Source organism: Bufo bufo, chromosome 3 (assembly GCF_905171765.1).
Source record: "Bufo bufo chromosome 3, aBufBuf1.1, whole genome shotgun sequence".
In the NCBI taxonomy this organism is placed as follows: Eukaryota; Metazoa; Chordata; class Amphibia; order Anura; family Bufonidae; genus Bufo; species Bufo bufo.
The window spans coordinates 572,832,583-572,849,987 of NC_053391.1; the positions used below are offsets into that span (position 1 = coordinate 572,832,583).

Here is a 17,405-nt window from a genome sequence, read left to right on the forward strand (position 1 = left end):
AAAAAAAAAAATTAAAATGGGCGGAGCCACGAACAACCAATCAGATTTTCCCTATTGACTTCAATGAAAAAATTTAAAAAGCTGTCATTCTCACAGTATTTAAGCCAGAGTACCCAAACTTGGCACCGTGGGTCACTGGGGTAAAAAATGTATTTAAAATAAGTGGGCGGAGTCTACAACAGCCAATCAAATTTCAGCCGTTTGTTTAAATGGGTAAATGTAAAACTGCCACTGCTCTTAGACTGTTATTGATGAAACACAATAAACCCACATAGGGGATCCATAAGGATTCTTTAGGACTTGTTTAAAGCGGATAAATCAAGGCAGTCATGGCGTATTTTGAAATTGGAAGCTCTTTTGCCAGTCTGAACAGAGACTATTGAATTAAAAAGGAAAAGTGATTGTCTGAAAATACAATGTTTTTTGAAAAATAAATAAAAATTTCTTCATTTTGGCTGCCTGGCAGTGGGAGCTTCACTGTCAGTTTCAGATGAGCGTATTCAGTCTGGGAAACGCAGTGTGGGAGCAGTATTTTCCAGAGTGAACTTGCAGCATCATAATGATTTATGATGCTGTGAATTCTCATCTCACCACATGTCTGCTGAACTGTACGGTCAGGAAAGAATTGATAGCATTATTGAAAAAGTCATTATGATGCTGCGAGTTCACTTCAAAAACACGCTCCATGTGGGACCAATATTTCCTGGACTGAACACTGCTCGTGTTCAGTCCAGGAAATATAGCGCCCACATGGAGCGTGTTTCGCGGACTGAATACACTTGTCTGAAACTGGTCTTAGATCTCTTGTTTTCTACAGTGAATTAAAATCCCATCTTAGGCTAGGCTCACATCACTATTTTGTTTTCCTTTCTTCTGATCCATAAAAAAAAAACAAAAAAACTGATACTTTATTTTGAGCATTTGTTTTAGCCATTTCCGTCTGAGGGCTCTTTCACTCCTGCGTTCTTGTCTTCCGGCATAGAGTTCCGTCGTCGGGTCTCTGTGCCGGAAGAATCCTGATCAGGATTATCCTAATGCATTCTGAATGGAGAGAAATCCGTTCAGGATGCATCAGGATGTCTTCAGTTCCGGAACGGAACGTTTTTTGGCCGGAGAAAATACTGCAGCATGCTGCGCTTTTTGCTCCCGCCAAAAATCCGGAACACTTGCCGCAAGGCCGGATCCGGAATTAATGCCCATTGAAAGGCATTGATCCGAATCCGGCCTTAAGCTAAACGTCGTTTCGGCGCATTGCCGGAGCCGACATTTAGCTTTTTCTGAATGGTTACCATGGCTGCCGGGACGCTAAAGTCCTGGCAGCCATGGTAAAGTGTAGCGGGGAGCAGCATACTTACCGTCCGTGCGGCTCCCGGGGCGCTCCAGAGTGACGTCAGGGCACCCCAAGCGCATGGATCACGTGATCGCATGGATCACGTCATCCATGCGCATGGGGCGCTCTGACGTCATTCTGGAGCGCCCCGGGAGCCGCACGGACTAAGTATACTGCTCCCCCGCTCCCCGCTCCTACTATGGCAACCAGGACTTTAATAGCGTCCTGGGTGCCATAGTAACACTGAAAGCATTTGGAAGACTGTTCCGTCTTCAAATGCTTTCAGTACACTTGCGTTTTTCCGGATCCGGAGTGTAATTCCGGCAAATGGAGTACATGCCGGATCCGGACAACGCAAGTGTGAAAGAGCCCTGAGATCTGTTTTTGTAGACTGGAATAAAAAAAGACCTCGTGGAGAACTTTTTTCCATCTAAGATAACGGAAATAGTTTATTTTTATTTTTTTCTTCTTCTTCTTATGGATCAGAAGAACAATGTCTCCTCTTCAGAAAGATTTTATTTTATTAAATTTTTTTATTTTTTTAAATGTAACTAAATCATAATCAGTTGGATTATGCTGTCTATGGAAGATGACGAGAGAAAGAAGGGTGATAGTTGTTGAGCCATGTTGTATTGTTCTGCAGCTCAGATGACTTGTGGGGTGGACGAGTTTCGGTGTAAGGACTCTGGACGATGCATCCCTGCACGCTGGAAATGTGATGGAGAAGATGACTGCGGAGATAGCTCAGATGAACCTAAAGAAGAATGCGGTATGGGAGCCACACTTTTATGTTCATGGCTGGTTTTATGTTTTATGTTTATGGCTGGTGCTCTACAAAAAGCACATTTATTTCATACTTCTGATAACTAATTCTAGCTTCTTACATATACTAAAGGAATTCTATCAGCTATCTACAGTAATGGTGCCGCATTTTTCAGATTTAGGCCTCATGCACGTGATAATATTTTTAATCTGTGATTTCTGCTTTTTTTTTTTTTCGCACACTGACCCATTAGTTTCTGTGGGGTCATACATACATCCCTATTTTTGCAGATTCATGCGGCCATTCTGCAAAGTATAGAACATGTTATATTCTCATCCATCTTGTGGATGAAAATAGTCTTTTCTATGGATGGGTGTGAGAAAAATGCGGAATGCTCACGGAAGTTATCTATATTTTGTGACTCCGTTGTTTGCGGACTGAGTTACAGATACTGTACGGTCGTCTGCATGAAACCTTAGACGTAATGTGTTTGTGCAGCTTTTATTGACTTGCTTTTGTTTTTCTAGATGAGCGAACATGTGAACCTTACCAGTTCCGCTGTAAGAACAACCGCTGTGTCCCCGGTCGCTGGCAGTGTGACTATGACAATGACTGCGGGGATAATTCTGATGAAGAGACTTGCAGTATGTGCTTTTCCTACTCCACCTATATAGTACTTTTACTAGCTTCTTTACAGCTCTAGTATAGAGGATGCTGCAGGGCGTCCGTGACTGGAGCACACACATAGGGACAGGTCTACTAAACCTCCATCGGTAGATGTGTGTGGCCCTTTTACCGCACGTGAAGTATGGAGCCATTTATAAAAGCTGGTGGGCAGGAAATAATTCCGTAGCCTGTCTCAACCATTCAGATTATCATCCAAATATCACTATGAAGGTTGGTTCCCTTGGGCCACAGTTCCCACCACTGGCATCCTGAAATGAATGTTCCCCATGCTCTTCATGCTGCTGCTGTAATGTTCCTCTGCCCATTCCGAGGTTCTGTTTCACACCATGACCTCATTTCCTTCTAATCAGTCATTTCTGAAGCTGTTTATCCATCTTTATTCTTTATCATCTGTCTGGGGCTTAGAACTTTCTTCCTGCTTAACAGTTCACCCCTTGTTCTCACATGTTGTGTATTCGTGTTGGTACCATTTCACCTCATGTTATGTTTTTCTCCATTTTAACACTGTCGTCCCTGGGGCATCCAGAGGTAGGTGCAGAATGTTCTCTATGTGTAACACAGACTAACCATCCTGCTCCTCCGTACCCCTTGTTTCCTGCCCTCTTCTCTATCCTTGATGTGGTGTGTCCCTAACAGTGCAAACCCTAGCATGCCTCCTGAAAAGCCTGGGAAAGGAATAAAGGGCATGCATAGAGATAACCAAGAACCCTACTGGGGAAGGTTTGTCAGCACCAGCGTAAAATTGTGCAGGTTCCTGTAGCAACCAGTGCTATGTTGGCTCTAATTTTCCAACATAATTTGCTGTTATGGGCTTTTTTTTTTTTTTTTAGCTGGTTGTGATAAATCTTCCCGGTAGGTTTTTATAGCCAGTCTAGCCTGCTGATATTACAGCAGATATTTGGTGCACATGTTTCATGCTCTAAACTATGGGAGAAAAGTGGTCTTGTTACTGCCATATCAGTGGCTCTTTTCTATACTCCAGAGGTTTTGGTAAGTGAGACCCATAGTCTGAACGTTTTACCGCTCTGTAAATTCATCAATTTTTTATTTTGTTTTATCTCTAAAATTTCAAAATTTAACATTTTGAAAACACCTAGCAAGCTCAAAGACTCAAGGCATATAAATGAGTAATAGTATTTTGTCAAATAACTAAATAGAAAATACAAAGAATTGCGGGGAGATGTCATTTCCATAAAATGTCTGTCGCAGTTGATGGCGTGTCAGGGATTATTATTTGAGCACCCTGAGGATATAGGCATGGCATGTAGAATGTATGGGAGGATTGCAGTAGGCATATAGGTGGACGTAGAAAAGAAAGATCGGCGGTTTGATCAAGGAACAATTGCAGATCAGAGTTGGCGTAGGCGGCCCAGGGTCACCAGAGGGAGAGAGATTTAGCTTGGGTACTGAACTCCCAGCTACAGAGTTCCCTGAATCCGTAGATTTGATTGACTTTGTCCTTCCATTGCTGGAGTGGATTTTTCAAACGTAAAGGGATAAGAAGTTTTGCCACTTGAATAAACCAAGTGATGAGGTATTGGACAGTTTAAAATTGTGTGAGGAAATTCAAAGTACTATACAGCAGTTTCTGGTTTAAGGACAATTTTACATTTGCAGATTACTATGATTTCCTTACGTATTTTATCCTAAAACTAAGAGATTGGTGAGCAAGTAAACCAGATATGAAGATGGCCACCAATAGTCACCACATCTCCAGCATTACTGGAGTTACATAGATTTTATTTATTTTTTTCAAACAAGTGAGTTCAGTACCATCGAGTCAGAAGTTTGTATGAGTTTTCTTGCATTTTGAAAAATCGGGAGAAATCATGAGTAGAGGTTCAAGATAGAACAAGCTTTAAGTACAGAAGAGTAGGTTAGTTTTTGAGCTAGTTTGTCTTGCAATGGTGCCTTGATCGATGGGAAAAGGCACCTTCAAGTTGTCCTAAAATTGAAGGAGAGGAGGAAGGATATGTTTCCTTTAACAGATGGAAGCAGGGAGGGTAAGTCTCTAAATAGTTAGTAGGTAACTGAGTGGGGAAGAGAGTAGGTGAGACGGGGTGTCTAGATTTCTCAAAGATTGTAGTTTTATGCATGTTCTGATACCTCAGGCCACAAATCTTGTGGACTTGGAGGACTAGGGTCCCTCTGTAGGAAACATGGATCTGACAACAGCTGTGTCCCCAAGGATTTGAGGACCGTAAGATATTTAATTCAGTCTTCTATAGGCTGGCATTATGTATTTATATTGTGGTTTATCTCCAATCTCTTCACTGCCATGAATCATATTGGATAAGCTTGAAACACATGAACATTTTGTAGTACTGTATATTGACACTTTAGGACCCAGTAAAGATGTTTTCTGGGTTCAGGATATTGACTGTCTTCAGGATAGACCACCAATATAAGATTGGTGAGGGTCCAATCAATTGTTTGAAGCGATTGCAGTTCTCATGTGAGCTCTTTGGCCTCTTCATTGTGTGTATGGGGCAATAAAGCTGCAATACCTTGTATCACAGATACCAAGTAGATCAGAGGTGCACAACCTCTAGTCTGGGGGCCACATGTGGGCTGTGATGCATTTGCTTGCGGCCCCCAACCATCTTTTTCATGGACATGCCTGTTTGTGTCTGGTGGCTGATCCCATCGTTTTTCCATGTCAGAGAGAAGAACAGTCACATTTGGGGGCGAGAGCAGGGACAGGAAAGTATTACTAGTGCACCATAAGGCTGTCTCTAGAGCCCACGTATATGGCTAGAATGGGGGTCTGATCTCTGTGTGGCACTCAGAACGGAGTAGTTGAACTGAAGAGGGGGCCTTTAATGCATATGGGTATCTCCATTGTATTTTATAATCGTTTATGTGAGTTGCCAAAATATCTTCTATCATGGAGAGAGACATGCTTTCTGGAGTGTGAAATGAGGAGAAGGGGATCCCTTCCTCTCAGTAGGTGGGAGTTGTGGAGGTAGAACTGCCAACGATCACCTGGTAATACCCCTTTGTTGCTGCCCTTGAGAGTCGTTTAATCTGACAATGCGGCCATCGGACAAGAAAAGGTTGTGCATTCCTGAAGAAGATGGTGTTCAGGTAGAACCACCACCACCATCATCTGATCAGCAGGGAGGCTGAGAGTCTGATCCCCCACTATTGATATTCATTACCTATCCTGAGTCCCAGAATCTTCTTTTACATTCTGTACTTTAATTTCCTTTAATTGGGCAAATGTCATAGCATTGGTTGTAACAAGCCTGGCCATTCAGTGGGGTCAATGACAACGGTCCTCATGAACTCATATTATCTATAAGAACAGCCAATTACAAACATATTCATTCTTGGGTATAAGAAGCATTGAGGCCTAAAGCCGTTTTTTCTCCCAGTAGGACACAGGGAATATTCATGTAAATTGTGGTTTAATACTTACTAATAGTAAGCTATTTACCCCACTTCATCCAAGTCACTTATCCATTCACTGTATCCTTGCTGTGATATATGTATTTCTGACAATGGGGAGGTAGTTTGGTCAATACCCAAATTCAAAGCTTTGTTACATACAGTGTCGTTTACTGCAGAGCTCCTGACATTTGCCCTTTAAGGCTCAGGCACACGGGTGTCATTAGATGATGCACATGAGGGTGGTTGAAAGTAAATGAGGTCACCATTTCCTGAACATTTAAAGGAGTTGTCCAGTTTTCTTGCTTTGTGGGTCCCTCCTGCGTCTGCTAGGACTGCAGAGTAAAATGCTTGTTTTCAAGGTGAAGCGGTATTGCTGCCTATTACAGCCAGTATCAAGCTTCATATACACCAGTAGAGCCTTTAACAATGGGTTGTCTAAACCAGTCAACCCTATTCCATTTTCCCCACAGAGCTTTGAAGCATTATTTTACTGTCTGGTGATACTCGATGTGTTCTGCAGTTGCCACCATAATGCATGATGCATGCTGGAAACCTCATGTGCAGCCCCCCCCGTTATTACTATTGTACCTAGTCTAATGCATTGACACTGGAGAACTGAACACCCGTGTGCACAAACCCTTAGCCCAGGGATAGGCAACTTCCGGCACTCCAGCTGTGGCCAAACTACGACTCCCAGCATGCATCCCATCTCCCATAGAAATGAATGACGCAGTCTGGGAATCGTAGTTTCCGAGCAGCTGGATCCGAACGTTGCTGACCCCTGCCTTAGCCTACACTTTAGTCAATATACAGTTGTAAACTGAAAGACTTGTCAAACTCTACAGATTAGGATTACAAGTAACCTATGATAAGGAAACCTCTGGTTTTAATTTTAGCTCCAAGGCCATGTTCAGAAAGTGAGTTTTCTTGTGCCAATGGGCGTTGTATTGCTGGTCGTTGGAAGTGTGATGGAGATCATGACTGCATTGATGGATCAGATGAGGTAAGAACTCAATCATCTTCTTTATTGGGGGGGATTTATCATTAGGGGAATATTTAAAGGGAACCTGTCACCTGGATTTTGGGTATAGAGCTGAGGACATGGGTTGCTAGATGGCCGCTAGCACATCCGCAATACCCAGTCCCCATAGCTCTGTGTGCTTTTATTGTGTATAAAAACCTATTTGATACATATGCAAATTAACCCGAGATGAGTCAGAGCTTGAAAATATGACTCTTCTCTGGTCACACAAGTAAGATAGGACTCTTTAATGTTAATTTGCATATGTATCAAATCGTTTTTTTTTACACAATAAAAGCACACAGAGCTATGGGGACTGGGTATTGCGGATGTGCTAGCGGCCATCTAGTAACCCATGTCCTCAGCTCTATACACAAAATCCCGGTGACAGGTTCCCTTTAAAGTCCGTTTTGCTTGAGTCTGTGATAGAGTACTTTATGCTACATTTATCAAATGTCACATGTTTTGATAAATTTTGTAATATCCTTAAACACCTTTGTCTAGAAAAGCTACCCCAGTTTTCCTACTTTACCCTCCTACTGGAGTGAAACTCATTAACATGGCTAATTACACTACACTAGAGTAAGTGATGCAAAAAGTCGCAAAATTTTTGCACAAGTGAGCTTAAAAAGTCGCAAATGGGCCATTTTGTTACTTTCTGAAACCAGAATTTTGGAGAGAAGGCATGATAAATCAGGGCCATAGCATTCAGTATATACCAGTATATCCCACACCTGTCAACTGTTTTATGGTGTCCTAACTAAAGGTAACCCTAGTTTTTAAACCCAGCACCTGGATCTGAATACTTCTGTAATTGTATTTAATTATAAAATTAGAATAGCCACTTATTTAATGTATATACACTGCTCAAAAAAATAAAGGGAACACAAAAATAACACACCCTAGATCTGAATTAATTAAATATTCTTCTGAAATACTTTGTTCTTTACATAGTTGAATGTGCTGACAACAAAATCACACAAAAATAAAAAAATGGAAATCAAATTATTTTAACCCATGGAGGTCTGGATTTGGAGTCACACTCAAAATTAAAGTGGAAAAACACACTACAGGCTGATCCAACTTTGATGTAATGTCCTTAAAACAAGTCAAAATGAGGCTCAGTAGTGTGTGTGGCCTCCACGTGCCTGTATGACCTCCCTACAACGCCTGTGCATGCTCCTGATGAGGTGGCGGACGGTCTGCTGAGGGATCTCCTCCCAGACCTGAACTAAAGCATCTGCCAACTCCTGGACAGTCTGTGGTGCAACGTAACGTTGGTGGATAGAGCGAGACATGATGTCCCAGATGTGCTCAATTGGATTCGGGTCTGGGGAACGGGTGGGCTAGTCCATAGCATCAATGCCTTCGTCTTGCAGGAACTGCTGACACACTCCAGCCACATGAGGTCTAGCATTGTCTTGCATTAGGAGGAACCCAGGGCAGGCAGCAGAACGTTCTCCACGGCGTCTCCAGACTCTGTCACGTCTGTCACATGTGCTCAGTGTGAACCTGCTTTCATCTGTGAAGAGCACAGGACGCCAGTGGTGAATTTGCCAATCTTGGTGTTCCCTGGCAAATGCCAAACGTCCTGCACGGTGTTGGGCTGTAAGCACAACCCCCACCTGTGGAGGTCGGGCCCTCATATCACCCTCATGGAGTCTGTTTCTGACCGTTTGAGCAGACACATGCACATTTGTGGCCTGCTGGAGGTCATTTTGCAGGGCTCTGGCAGTGCTCCTCCTCTTCCTCCTTGCACAAAGGCGGAGGTAGCGGTCCTGCTGCTGGGTTGTTGCCCTCCTACGGCCTCCTCCACATCTCCTGATGTACTGGCCTGTCTCCTGGTAGCGCCTCCATGCTTTGGACACTACGCTGACAGACACCGCAAACCTTCTTGCCACAGCTCGCATTGATGTGCCATCCTGGATAAGCTGCACTACCTGAGCCACTTGTGTGGGTTGTAGACTCCGTCTCATGCTACCACTAGTGTTACAGCACCGCCAGCATTCAAAAGTGACCAAAACATCAGCCAGGAAGCATAGGAACTGAGAAGTGGTCTGTGGTCACCACCTGCAGAACCACTACTTTATTGGGGGGTGTCTTGCTAATTGCCTATAATTTCCACCTGTTGTCTATCCCATTTGCACAACAGCATGTGAAATTGATTGTCACTCAGTGTTGCTTCCTAAGTGGACAGTTTGATTTCACAGAAGTGTGATTGACTTGGAGTTACATTGTGTTGTTTAAGTGTTCCCTTTATTTTTTTGAGCAGTGTATGTATAATGTGTTGTATCTGTACAGCGCCACCTGCTGTTTGCTCTTTTTTTCTAATTTCTCTGTCCTGCTCACTGAGATGGAAGCACAGGCTCCGTTGCATTCAGCTGTGGTACAAAGGACATGCCCCCTTAGTTTATTTTATTTCTTTTCCTCACCTATATAGCGCTGCTATATTCTGCAACGCTTTACGGACATTAGCATCAGGCTGTCCCCAATGGGGCTCACAATCCTAAGTTCCCTATCAGTATGTCTTTGGAGTGTGGGCGGAAACCCACACATACACAGGAGAACATACAAACTCCATGCAGATGTTGACCTTGGTCGTATTCGAACCTAGGACTCCAGCCCTGCAAGGGCAGTGCTAACCACTGAGCCAGCTTAAATGTAGCAGAACAATTGGAGAATTGAATGTGCAGATCACTGGTTCTAGCTTCCTTAGAAAGAGACTGTCAGAATGTGCTATATGGTCAGATTTTCAGAAAAATGCCCATGCCAGTGAGTCCTGAAGATTCATGAGCTCCTGATTTTCTCTGACCCCCCACCCGCTCACTGCTGCTAATTCAGTTGGGCGGAAAAAGCGAGAGGCTCATGAATGTCAAGACTCTGTGGCATCCCCCGGAGCTGTTAGAACCTAGTCTGGGAGTCTGTCACCAGGCACAGTGCCTCGTAAGGCTAGCTCAGCTCAATATAATGGTAACTTTTACTTATTGATCCAATGCATCATTCTGGAGGAAAAGTACTTTTAATCCATATGCAAATGAGTAGTTAAGTGCACAGAGGGCGGACCCAAGCCACTCAGTGCACCCTTGCTCTGCCAGCCCCTCAAGGTCAGGTTCCTTTACGGTCATCTTGCCTGGCCCTGTCAATCAAGAAGGAGTTCCAGTGGAATTAATTTGCAGCTGACATGCATGACTATTACCTCATTCACATGAGGGAACACAGGACCCCTATATTCATTATCGGTGGGGGCCCCACTGGTCAGGCTCTCATTGATCAGAAACGTATCCTCTATCCTGTGGATAGTGGATAAGCATTTGTAATGGGACAACACTATTAAGTACAAGCATCCATTTGTAAATTTGCTATGTAACAAGGATATTGCAGATTCTTATTTTTCTCTTACTGCGAGGTTTGTGTATAAGGCTACTTTCACACTGGCGTTTTGGCTTTCGGTTTGTGAGATCCGTTCAGGGCTCTCACAAGCGGTCCAAAACGGATCAGTTTTACCCTAATGCCTTCTGAATGGAAAAGGATCCGCTCAGAATGCATCAGTTTGCCTCCGTTCCGTCACCATTCCGCTTTGGAGTCGGACACCAAAACACTGCTTGCAGCATTTTGGTGTCTGCCTGATGAAACTGACGGATCTATTCTGACACACAATGTAAGTCAATGGGGACGGATCCGTTTTCTATGACACAATCTGGCTCAATAGAAAACTGATCCGTCCTCCATTGACTTTCAATGGTGTTCAAGACGGATCCGTCTTGGCTATGTTAAAGATAATACAAACGGATCCGTTCTGAACGGATGCAGATGGTTGTATTATCTGAACTGATCCACACCAAACGTGAGTGTGAAAGTAGCCTTATGTTTGCTCACAGTGGTTGTACACTTTTATTGACCACAGAATGTGTTTTACTTACGTTATATGTATGGTCTGTGTGTCTTTGATACTCTTTGTGCACACATTCCTCATTTATTGTGTTATTTGAATGCTGGATGTAATTACATTTTTTGTCCACCAGGTGCCCACCCTGCTCCATTTTTTTGTGCTGTGCGCATTTTTTAACTCTTCATAAACATAATTTTAAATATTTTTTCTGGATCATAATGAGATAAAAATTTTATTTTGTGTATCTGTCCCACATGATTCTCCTCTTTGGTGCTGTGTAAGTATTCACCCAACATTTTTGCCTTCTTCAAACAGAAAGGTTGTCAGTTACGGTGTGAGCCTGACCAGTTCAAGTGTACAAATGGCCACTGCATCCCACACCGCTGGCTATGCGATGCTGATGCCGACTGCATGGATGGAAGTGATGAAGTGAACTGTAGCACTAGAGGTAAAGCTGTTCCTTTCACCTCACAGTAAATGCCAGCATCGCCACAGATTACGCTGGGATCTGGACATTTTGGGAAACTGACAATGTGCTCATTTTTAAATTGAATGTGTTATCAGACAGTGACCTATTGTTTAAAGGGGTTATCTAATATCATAAACAGCCCCCCCCCATATGCCAGGCCTCTTAAGGGAATATAATTTCCCTGCTCCCTGTGTGGCTTTTGGTCCCCGGTGCTGCTTCTCCCTGTACACGGATGAAAACATCCGGTGTCGGGGGAGCAGCCAATGGCAGACGGGAGCAAGCCTCCCTAGGTCCTTTTTTGTGTACATAGCTGAGATGCTGTAGTAGCAGCCTGTGGATTTTCTCTCTGCTCCGTCAGACCAGGAGCAGACGGACTCCTTATCTCTGCTCTTTGACATTATGAACACTCATTAGATATTCTTACTGATAAGAATGTGACTTAAATAAGTGTTTATGACCTCTTAGGGTACTTTCACACTTGCGTTTTTCTTTTTCGGCATAGAGTCCCGTCCTAGGGGCTCTATACCGGAAAAAAACTGATCAGTTTTATCCCCATGCATTCTGAATGGAGAGTAATCCGTTCAGGATGCATCAGGATGTCTTCAGTTCAGTCTTTTTGACTAATCAGGACAAACATAAAACCGTAGCATGCTACAGTTTTATCTCCAGCCAAAAAAACTGAAGACTTGCCTGAGTCCCGGATCCGGCATTTTTTTCCATAGGAATGTATTAGTGCCGGATCCTGCATTCAAAATATGCGCAGACCGAAAAAAAGGTGAAAAAAAATAAATGCTGGATCCAGTTTTTCCGGATGATACCGGAAAGACTGATCTGGCATTTCAATGCATTTTTCTGACAACTGCCATCAGTTGGCATACGTTTTGCTGGATCCGGCAGGCAGTTCCGGCGACGGAACTGCTTGCCGGATCACTCTGCCGCAAGTGTGAAAGTAGCCTTAGCAGTTTAGAGATGAGGGTTATTAGAGGACTAGAACAAAGTGAGCGTACCAGTCGCACAGCTAGAAAAACTGTTAACCTTTTGTGACAGAAAGGCTCAATATTTTTAATAAAGGCCAATTGAAAATAAGATTTCAAGCCAAAAATGAGTAAAATGCAACCATAAACAAAAATTTCCTCCAAAGGTGTACATAGCCTTTTTAATTTTCCATACCACCATATTTATAAAAAATAAATAAAAAAATATGCAGTTTTCACACTGGTCACTAAGCTGGATAATAGTTGCTACTTCTTGATCTGTTTAGATCTCTTTTCAGCAGCCATATCATTATCATCACATAGTTATAATGACAGATATCACCTACATATAAATAACCCTGGATGGTCACAGGCTTTATCTACTTCCCTTCACAATGACCTCTGCACAGGTCACAGGACATGTCTATAAAACTCTCTCCCAAGAAAGTCACTGAGGTTCCCTCCTGACCATTGTGTCTATGGCCTATGGTGGCTGCTGTAAAGCACATCTCTAAATGCTGTTAACAGCAGCTTAGGCAAGATAGCTGCCACCATAATCATGATCAGAAAACAGAATAATAAAAAAAAAGTACAATCAGAAAATAAAAACTGATTAGAAATAAAAGGATATGTCTCGCTATCTGGTTTTAACTGGCAGAAAAAAAACGTTAGGTGACACATTCCCTTTAAGTACATTATTTATGAAAAAGCAATCACTTGGCTACAATAAATGCCTTATACTTAAAAAAAAAAAAAATGTGCCTCTCTTCAGTAGTCCGAACCTGCCCTCTGGATGAGTATCAGTGTAACAACACTCTGTGCAAACCTTTGGCTTGGAGATGTGATGGAGAGGACGATTGTGGGGACAACTCGGATGAGAAACCAGAAGAATGCTGTAAGTAATGTGATGTTACATGAGACGGACAGTTTATGATGCACTCAATCCATTTCCACATTTTAGTGATTCCCTACTTTATTACCTCAAAGAAGCCTGCGGTAGGAGCAGATGAAGCATCCTGTAGTTCTTGCCCGGCTCCATGGGAATTTGTTGACTGCTTTACACACACTAATCCCAAGGATCGGGCTGAAATCAGTGTGCCGTCATATTGTACAAGTGACCGCTCATGGGGCTTCTTCATCTGGGGAACATCAGGGGTGGTGGGATGGTTTGGGTATTATTAGCCATTGTAGTAAGACCCTTTCATAGATGATACATGAAATGAATTATCTTTATGGTTTTCTGTTTCTACCAGTGATGTTCGGTTGTCCTCCGTACAGACAGTTCCGCTGCAGGAACGACCGTGTCTGTCTGAGTGTCGCCCGTGTCTGTGATGGAATTGATAACTGTGGAGATGGCACAGATGAAGAGAACTGTGGTGAGTAAAGGCTATATTTTTATATATTTTTGGATTTATAAAGTGAGAGGTAGTAAGGTTTTTGGCAAAAAAAGGTCTACAAACAGTGGGCTTATATAGGGAGGGGACTTCCTGTTTAACCTTACAATCTACGATATATTTCCATCTAGTTCACAGGAGGAGTTCATTAGAAGCACCAGCGACTGGGTTTTCATTGGGGAGCATTCACACACAAGACTACATCAGTTTTTTTAAATAGCTGGAGTGGTTTAAACCACAGTGCCATTAAAAGAGTATTCCAATGCACTACTTTTAAATAAAAATCGGGCAGAATTGGACAAAAATAAGAAGCAGTGAGTAGTCACCTTACTGATGCCCCGTCGCTGGTGTTTGGCATTGCTTTTCTCCACTTTTTCTTCCTGAAATAAACATGACTGAAACTGCTTGGCCTGCCCACTCTGCCTATCACTGGTCGCAGTGGTGACGAGTCTGAGCCAGTGATTGGCTGAATAGGCAGCACAAGCCGTTTCTTGGGTTTCGCTCCTGAGAAGAGGAAATGGAAAAGAGCAGGGGCCGAGTGTGGCGGGGATCAGTAATGTGAGTTCTCACTGCTTTGCTATTTTTGCTTTTCACTTCCAATTATTATTTTTTTATCATCACACCACAATACCTCTTTAAAAAGGTTTTCTGGTAAAAATTATTTTCAAAACAGAAGATTCTGGTGGTCCGCACTGCCTCTGCTCTCTCCATCTTCTGGCTCGGTGGCCACAAACAGCACGTAGCCGATGAAGCAGTGCATCTGACCATGCCTGTAGCCAGCCGGATGTAAACGGTGCTGGGACCGGAAGATGGAGAGAGAGCAGCGTGGAGCAGGTAAGTTTAAATCTTCTGTTTCAGGGGACATGTTGCAGGAACTTGTTAACGAAACAATTTTAACAGAAAGCCCCTTTGAACTCGGGAGTGAGGAATTCCACTTTGCCACATGTCCATCTGACGGACAAATCTGAATTAGGCTTTTGCCACTTTAGGCACAAATTTAAGTTGATAAATGTTTCACCAAGCTTGATGTGGAAGAACTTTTTCCCTTTGGGATCAACCAACTGCAAGCTAGTACTTCTGGTCCAACATTTATTACTGACCTAATTATCCTCGTGTCATGAAGCTCCCTCACCCGCGTTTCAAAATCGAATGGAAAGAAAAGTGCAGTCCGTAGTATCTGCAAAGGGGGGTACCATGTCCATATTGATATTCTTGGTTTTGGATTGAAATATTCAATACACCTTCAGTAGCAAGGATAGGCCATCAGTGTCTAATCAGCAGTAGTTCTGGCACCACAAAGCTCTGCCTAGTGTGTAGGACAGGCATGGCCAACCTGCGGCTCTCCAGCTGTTGTAAAACTACAACTCCCACCATGCCCTGCTGTACGCTGATAGCTGTAGACTGTCCGGGCATGATGGGAGTTGTAGTTTTGCAACAGCTGGAGAGCCTCAGGTTGCCCATCCCTGGTGTAGGAAATGGAGCTGGTCACTTCATTGCTGCTCCCATTCAAGTGAATGGAAGCAGTATATTGTAACCATCTCTCTCCACTCCATACAATGGATGGAGCTATTGCAGAACAGATGCTTGGCGGGGGTGCAGGGTGTTGGACCCTCACCGGTATTGATAGCCTAACCTTAGGATATCCTAAGGTTTTACATTTTAAATATCATGCCCCAGTTTGTAGTATAACCCTAGGGCATGTCACCTCTTACCATATAGAGCATGTCACCACACATTTACACCATAGATTAGATAGGCATTGGGGGGGGGGGGGGGGGTGATGGACAGGTCCCTTGAGTTTCATTTTAAATTTTTATCTCCTCTGCATATGTGATTTCTTTGTAGAAATGGAGCTTTGGTGCAGACCTGTGGATAGAATATTATTTCTAACTGAACTGACTGAACTGGTGGTCCTTCAATTTGCTATGGAATTATACTGATATCCCCTTTCATACATAACCATGTGTGAGAAAATATTTTTGACATGCCTTTTTTAATGAAATTCATAGTATCTGTATCCCTTTTGTGTTTCAATTTTCTATTTTAGACTTGCATAAGCCTAAGAGCTGTGACTTGAATAAGCAAGAGTTCCAGTGTAAAAACCGCATGTGTATCAGTTCCAACCTTCTATGTGACCTCTTTGATGATTGTGGAGATGGTTCAGATGAAGAAAACTGTCCTCATAGTAAGTGTCCCTACATCCCATGTGCATCATTGTGTGTATTATTCCCAATGCAGTACAATACAGGAAAATACATTAGTAAATGAGAATATTACTCTTGGTGATATCATAACTTGTGATAAACTTTGTAGGTTTCTTCTTGTGAAACCTTTACATCTCGTTAGTTTCTCAGTAGCGGTATATTAAGAAATGGTGATTTTTTTATTTTTTTATTTTTTTACTGGTCATGGTACTAATCATCTAAGACTATTCCAAATTTGAATGTATGGATCCTGTAATGGAAATAGATTATTCTGGATCGCACTATGGACCTAATAGATTTGAGTTCTATAGAAAAATGTATAGTTTAGAGGAGCCAAGCCTTCCCTAAAACTCCTGTTTCTTTTTAGACGGTCTGCCTAGCCTCACTCAATGAGTTTGTTATATTATTGAATGCAGAAAAGTACATATCACTTGTTATTTGACAGATGCCAAAAACTATGGCTGCCACAGCAATAGCACCTTCTGCGGAGAGGAGATGAATTGTATCCAGACACAGACCAGTGTGTACTGCACGTGTAAAGATGGATTCCAGAAGATCCCAGGCAGCAATGCATGCAGAGGTAAGGATGGAAGGCCATTTTATGTCTTGACGTACATCTTTGTTCATTGATATTAGAAATATAAGGAGACCCTGACGACTGTCATAAAAAAATAGTGATTGTTATTACTGCCACAAAAATGGAGCTCCCGAACCTTAAAGAAAGCGTTGAGCCCCTCAACTGTTGCTGCGCTCAGCATCTCCCACATACCGCAGTATCTCTCTGCACTCTATGTCAAATCAGGTGGGAGAGATGAGCTGGACAATCCCTTTAAGTACAAGGTGGATAGTTCTTCAAATGTCTCGTATCTAACCAAGGACATAATTATAGCATAGTATGATATATTTTCAAAAGGTTTATACTGACTTTCAGTTTTTCCCGAGCTCTGTTCCGGCTTTAAGAAAAGAACCTAACACTTTAGCCCGAGTGGAGCTCGGGCAGCAGGGTGTGTGTTTGGGCGCTGCTTCATATCTTGGGATTGGTAGCAGCTAGAGATATAGGCTTGATCTTGCTTAAAGGGTTTCTATCACTTCGTATGACATAATTAGCTGTCAGACACTAGCGATCTGCTAGTGTCTGCTCTGGCCAACCATCCTACTATAATCACTTGTGGGGCAGCGGTTTTGCTAAAAAACTAACTTTTATAAATATGCTAATGAGCCTCTAGGTGCTATGTGGGCGTCATTAGCACCTAGAGGCTCCGTCTACCTTCATACACAGCC

General features: G+C 42.8%; 1 protein-coding gene across 1 annotated transcript in view; it reads left to right on the forward strand.

Annotated features, from left to right (window-relative positions):
• LRP1 (LDL receptor related protein 1) overlaps nucleotides 1–17,405 on the forward strand; it is a 297,752-nt gene that overhangs the window by 260,468 nt on the left and 19,879 nt on the right. The window contains exons 67-74 of the mRNA XM_040425719.1: nucleotides 1,974–2,099; nucleotides 2,621–2,737; nucleotides 7,070–7,176; nucleotides 11,399–11,531; nucleotides 13,299–13,421; nucleotides 13,780–13,902; nucleotides 15,968–16,105; nucleotides 16,570–16,704. Coding sequence (XP_040281653.1) covers nucleotides 1,974–2,099; nucleotides 2,621–2,737; nucleotides 7,070–7,176; nucleotides 11,399–11,531; nucleotides 13,299–13,421; nucleotides 13,780–13,902; nucleotides 15,968–16,105; nucleotides 16,570–16,704 — 1,002 coding nt within the window. The remainder of the gene's footprint in view (nucleotides 1–1,973; nucleotides 2,100–2,620; nucleotides 2,738–7,069; nucleotides 7,177–11,398; nucleotides 11,532–13,298; nucleotides 13,422–13,779; nucleotides 13,903–15,967; nucleotides 16,106–16,569; nucleotides 16,705–17,405) is intronic.